At 43.2% G+C, this 6,000-nt stretch overlaps 1 protein-coding gene across 5 annotated transcripts in view; it reads left to right on the forward strand.

Moving 5' to 3' along the window:
• The window catches only part of ARMC9 (armadillo repeat containing 9), a 72,270-nt gene extending 68,086 nt beyond the window's left edge, over positions 1-4,184 (forward strand). For all 5 annotated transcript variants that reach the window (XM_074590955.1, XM_074590956.1, XM_074590953.1 and 2 more), the window contains one exon: positions 1,944-4,184. In XM_074590955.1, the coding sequence (XP_074447056.1) occupies positions 1,944-1,966 (23 nt within the window). In that variant the 3' untranslated portion in view covers positions 1,967-4,184. The remainder of the gene's footprint in view (positions 1-1,943) is intronic.
• The last annotated feature ends 1,816 nt before the right edge of the window (positions 4,185-6,000 follow it).

Raw genomic sequence — 6,000 nt, forward strand, 5'->3', positions numbered from 1 at the left:
TGTGATAGGAGCACTGTTCTGCTCTGACTGAATGTGGTGTTAACACCCGAGGGTCTGTCCCTGGTTCCTGTTTCAGTTCATTTACAAAAGCACTGGCCCGTTGAAAAGGAGGAGCCCTGCTAAAGAAGGGAAAAGCAGAGTGAGAGAGAGAGTATGTGTGTGTGTGTGCACATTGGCATAGTGTATAATGTATTTTATTTTGAAATTGCATTGAAGCAGAGCGTGATCAGAGTTCTACATCACTTGGGTTTCTCTGTTGATTCAGTATATATAATTTGTAACTCCAGACTCTTGGGCTCTTCTAACTTTTGTTGGATAGGATTTATCTTACAACATACCTCTTATCTTTGCTGTGTCTGCGCATCCTAAAGCTGGATGTATAGCGGGCATCACATTTTACTATTCATGCGTTTACCTTTTCTCCTGACTTTTCTCTTGGGGTTCCAGGTAATTGTTTTCTATCTGTCCACATGTGTCATGAGACAGACTTGGTATCAGTAATTGAATGTTAAACTCTTATCTTCCTCCTAAAAATAGCAAAGAATCATTTCGCAAACAAGTTGTCTTCCACTCTCTTTGTGTATATGTATCCTGTGTTGCTGTGTGCTGTCACAGAACACCTGTTAGTTATTGTCCATCTTGCAGGGCCTTTCACACAGGTTTTTATGGTTGGGAAAAGTGAGAGGAAGGTGATAAGGATGAGATTTTTAAAGGACTAAAAAGGGCTTTAAGCACCTGTGTCCAAACCTGAGGTTCTCAAAGGTAATTAAATTCCCAGCAGTTACTTAACAGTGCAAGGAGGCATCTGAAGCAGGTGAGTCACTAATGTTTCCCTAGTAAAGCTCGGTGCTACTGTTCCTTTAATTTCATAGGTGACTTATCTGTAACTCAAAAATAGTATCAGATGCACAGATATCAGCTATCAGTAGATTTCAGCAATTGCTGCCTCCCATTTGCCTGCTGCGTAGGTATGTAGGTTTTTACATATCAAAATACTCTGACCCAGTGGAAGACTGTCTTTAGTTTGTGGATTTCTTGGTATTTCTGGAGAAATACAAGTTTATATAGCTGATGGGCATGATGAGAAAAAGATGAGTTTCTGATTTTACTTAACTTGATGTGCTCACTTGTTTTAGAGACACATTTTTAGCTTTTAATATTTATTATAGGTGTATTTTCTGGAAATAAGTTGCTTTTACAAAAGCATAGCTGAACTAACTGGGCTGCTCCTCTTGAAGCATGGAGTGCGTGGAATGCCTGAGGAATGCAGAGGAAGCACAGGTACTTAGTGCAGCTACAGGCCTGGGGCCAGATTCCTGCCTGAGATGTAGCCCGCTGCTGTTAGCCGGGCTCTAAAGCTGTACCTTAAAGCAAAACCGAACCCCTCCAAATAAAACCAGCCATGCTGGGATTTTCTGTGAATTCCACTTCCTAGCTGGTACGGGGATAACACTGGCAGCATGGCTAGAACATAAGGTGGACCTCCAAATCTAGACTTTTTCAACTGTGTGTATGTGCTCCATGCGGACATGGTTGAATGGTTTAATCTGTCCTGTTCCTTACTCTGCATCTGTTCCAAGCTCCTCTGCATGGACATGCTTCAGCTCTTTGCAGTGTGCCAAGTTGTCTAGGGCACAGTGGAGCTAGAGTAGTACAAAAATCTCTACCAGAAGAATGAGGAATGATTTTTGTCAGGAGTGCGACCAGGCCTGGTGATTCCCTGCTCCTCCACAAGTTTTTTCAGTGTTCCCTAGCAAGTGTTTGCCATAAATACGTTCTGCATTTTTCAGTTGCAACATCAGTGGTTAAGGTGCCTTTGTGCATGTTCTTTGTGGTGTTTGTGTCACTGTACAGGTTGAACAAGTGTTGCCCTCAGGCAGCTCCTGTCTTGTAATAAATCCTGCTTTCAGCTGACAGACCCTTTCTTGCTGTTTTTTCTGCAGGCAGCCAGTCCTACAGGAAGTGAGAACAGTTCCTTTCCTCGAGAATCACCTGTCACACTGTTGAGGGACAGAGCCAGCTTCCTGTAATGAGCTTTACTGGCCACCTGCTGAGAAGAGAGTGAGGTTATTGATATTGCATGGCATACACCTTGCATGGTGATTCACGGATTATCTGATGGGATACATCTCTTACCTCTAAAGCTGGCGAAGACAAGAGCCTTGTTATTAAGCGTTCAAGGTCTCAGCAGCAGCCCAGGGCTGATATGGGAGGTGGATGTAGTCCCAGCGTCTCTGATCGTTTACTCTAAAGTGACATTGCTGCCTTGAGAAGAAACTCTTGCTCTCTGCCTTCTCTGTCGGAGTAAATGGCCTTTGGAGATGGTATGTAGGGCTCAGCACAGGAGTCTGACCAAGCAACTGTCTTGTTTACATATCGGTTACTTGCTTTTTTAAAATTATGCCTTTGTGAATGAGTTGGGAGATATCTGTGTTCAAAGGATCTGCACTAGGAGGGAAAATGTACACCGCATGTGCAGAGCCTTACTGCCTGGAGCAGCCGTGTGTGGAGTGAGATCTGTGTTTGGCCACCAGAGACTGGAGATAAAAGTACTTCATCAACTTCTGATTGACCCGTGGCAGTTGAAAAACACTGTGCCAGTGCCCAAGGCAGCATCCATGCTCACCTCTGAGGGTCTGATCAACAACTTCATCTGCAGCAATTGCTCCTATTCCTTCTTCCTGTGTTTTTTTTCTTAATTCTACTGTTTAACATTTGTGGAATGAATAATCCATTTTTTCCACTGGAGTGAAGAACTTTGTTTCTTCATTCATAGAAGAAACCAGGAGAATGTGAACAGATCAGAAGCAACTTTCTCTTTACTTGTGTCTGTGGAGAATTTTCTTTGGGTTTTGGGGTTTTGTTGCTTTTTTTTTTTTGTTCTTCGCTTCTGAGCAATGACTGGTTATGTCTTTATGGAATTTGTGCTGCTCTTCAGTGAATATGAAGTGCTGGCTAGGCAAGAGAGATCAGGAAGCCCTCCAATAAATAAAAAAACAGCAGTTAGTTTTGCCAGTGAATTACGAAGTAGTGTTGTTTGTTGTTCTTTCTCTCAGAAGTAACAGTGACCAGGAAACACTAAAGTCTTCACTGGGAGTTGGCTTTTCAGTAACATCCCCTCATGTGCGACGCAGCTGTTAGGCCAACAGCAACAACTTTTCCAGAAATGCAGTTTACCTTGGGACTTGGCCGCCACTGAGGCAGAAATGCACAAAAAGCGGGAGTTGTATTTGCCATAGGCAGACTTCAAAAGCAATGCTTTAACAGGTACAAGAAGTGAGAAGGTAAGACTTTTGTTTTGGAGTTTCACCTTGAGAAACAAGTGAATGGAACACAGCCTGAAAGGTAAAGCAACTCCGATAGTGGTGCCACCTTCCCCTAGAGTAAAGAGTTGTAAAGCCACCAGTCATTTCCGTATGACCAGAAGAAAGCTTTATGCTTCTGCTGAGACCTTGAATTGTGCCTCTTGGTATGCCGTGACAACTAAAGAGCCAAGGCCATTTTCTCGTGTGATGTAGTTGCCATAAGAGCCACCAAAATCAGTGACACCGGGTCAGATGTTTGCCAAAAAGGGATCCCATGCACAAGTTCATGTAACCCCTTTGGACAACAGACTTAAAATTGGAATCAGGATCTTTTGTAGGACAAGACATCCCCCAGTTTAAAATATAGTCATACTCGTGTGGAAGTTACAATTTACCGCTCGGTAGCTTTAGGCCTAACACAAAGCAGGCATTGTATGGGTGCTGCTTTCGGTCCCAAAGTACATAGGACACAAAGTGATTATAGACACTCGATAGCCCCTGTCACGTAGATCTCCATGCTAGACAAATAAATCACAGAAAATCTCTGACTTGCGCTTAGGTTCACCCACCTCCTCTCAGAGCTGATAAATGCAATGAATGGAAAAAAAGTCCTCTGGTTCACAAAAGGGCCATAAAACCTCACCTAGTGGTTTTCCAGGGTAGGCAGCTTTTCTTTTTCCTTTGAAACGCTGTCTTTTTTCCAGCATGTAATATCAATGGCCAAGTTGTTAATGCTGAAGTGCTAAGCATGTTCATTTGCATATGAAGAGAACACAGGATGCGCCAGCAGTTAAGTTTTATTAATTTCACAGTAGACCAGCTTTTGAAAAGTGCAGACTGTTTTTCTGGGGGGGAAACAAAACAAACCAATCAAACAAACCCCTCCCCCCCCCAAAAAAAAAAAAACCCACGGCCAACCAAACAAAAAACTAAGAACAAACCAAACCCACCCCAAAACCTCACTGGCTTTACCATTAGTGGAGGTGAAAAATTGTACCGCTCCTTAAAAGTCAGCTGAAGGAGGTGGGTAGGTGCCCTCCAGCAGATCGCGATAAGCGAAAACCAAAATGCATCTTGCGGAACTGGACTGAAAGCAACAAGCTGAAGGGTATGTGCTTGTGTCTTTGTTTCTTACTCAGGCCTATTGCCACACAGAACTCTGGATGTACATTTTTCCGTGTTCAACTCTCTGATGTTTTGGAGTGTGAGTATAGAGTTGGAAAACTGTGAGACTATTTTTTATATTAATGCTTGAGAAACTTCATTTCCGAAATGCATGAGAGAAACTATGGATATGCTTAGAAATAAAATTGTCAGCTGAGCAGTAATTTGAGGCCATCAAAGTAATGTGTCATCCTCCTTTTCTCTGTCTTGTTCACAAAAGCCCCCTGTGATGCTAGTCGGAAGGTTTTGAAGCTAATGAAAAATGTTGATTCTGCCTTTGTTAGTAGGACACCACTATTGAGGGTTAAAAGGTCCCTGGATAGAGGTCAGTAACACACACATAGCAAATTCTGCACCTCGGTCTTAAAAGTTGTTAGGTATTTTTTGTGTATGCCGTGTAGAGGCTGCTGCTAGATACAGCACCACCCTGGTAAATTCATAATGGGAGCAGTGGAAATTGCTGGCCTCAATGAGAGGGGTGTGATTGTACTTAAAGCAGGTACTTGTTTACAATAAGCAAATACAGCTATTGCATATGACACACAGATCTGCAAGGGAAGTTTTTTCTGGGACCAAAGTGCTATGTGATGCTAGCATGCCTTTTGGATATAACTTTTCTATATTTAGTCTAATTTTGTTTATGGACAGTGTTGTTAGAGGTATAAACTTCATGGGTCTATTTAAATTTGCATGGAAGGCTCATTCTCTGCAAGTAAGTGCTTTAAAATTATCTGGCAGTGACTGGGTAGAAATGCTTCTAAAGGGATTTTTTTTTTTCTTTAATAGGTTTGTTTGGGATTTCATGAACCGTAGGGGTGTGCATTTGTTTACACATTTCATTCTGGTTTATTATCGACAGATTCCGTCCGCAACAGTTTTGTCTCCACCTGAGTTGAAAACACAGCTCCCTTCTGTTCAGCCTGGCTTGCCTCCGCAGAGGGAGCTTTGTTTGCTCAGAAGTGTTGCAAAGCAAGGCCTGAGCCGCTCATTGTTCGTGGGCTCTCATGAGGAGAGCCCAGGCATGTGGGATGCCACCAGTGGCATTGGTTTGGTGTCAGGAGTATTATTTGTTGGAGGATTTGAGTGTGTAGGGGTAGACAAGCAAGGAAGTGCTCTGGAGGAGAAGTATTGCCGTTATGGGGAGGGACAGTGGTTGCTTGGTTTGGCTTTGAGTTGTTTCCTTTAAACAAAGTTCCACTAGTCTTTATAAATCATGGTGGAGGTTACAGTGTAGAGATAAGAAGTAGTGCTAGCAGAAAAGCAAACAGGCTACCGTTCTCCCAGGTATTTAAGTACACCCAGACTTTTAGATTGAGGCTTGAATTCATCTTTGAGCCAGAACTTCCTGGCAGTTTGGACCATCCTCACGCTTGCTTTTGGGCTCAATATTGGAACAAGCCATTTCCCAGGAGAGGAAACGTTGGAGAGTTTGGGAGGTGCACCTTGCTCAGCGAGTGTAATCTAACCAAGGAGTGTGCGAGCCCTGCAGGCCACCTTGGACACGGCTGGCTGTGCCATGTGGCACGCTGAG

The sequence above is a fragment of the Larus michahellis genome, chromosome 6 (genome assembly GCF_964199755.1).
Source record: "Larus michahellis chromosome 6, bLarMic1.1, whole genome shotgun sequence".
Lineage (NCBI taxonomy): Eukaryota > Metazoa > Chordata > Aves > Charadriiformes > Laridae > Larus > Larus michahellis.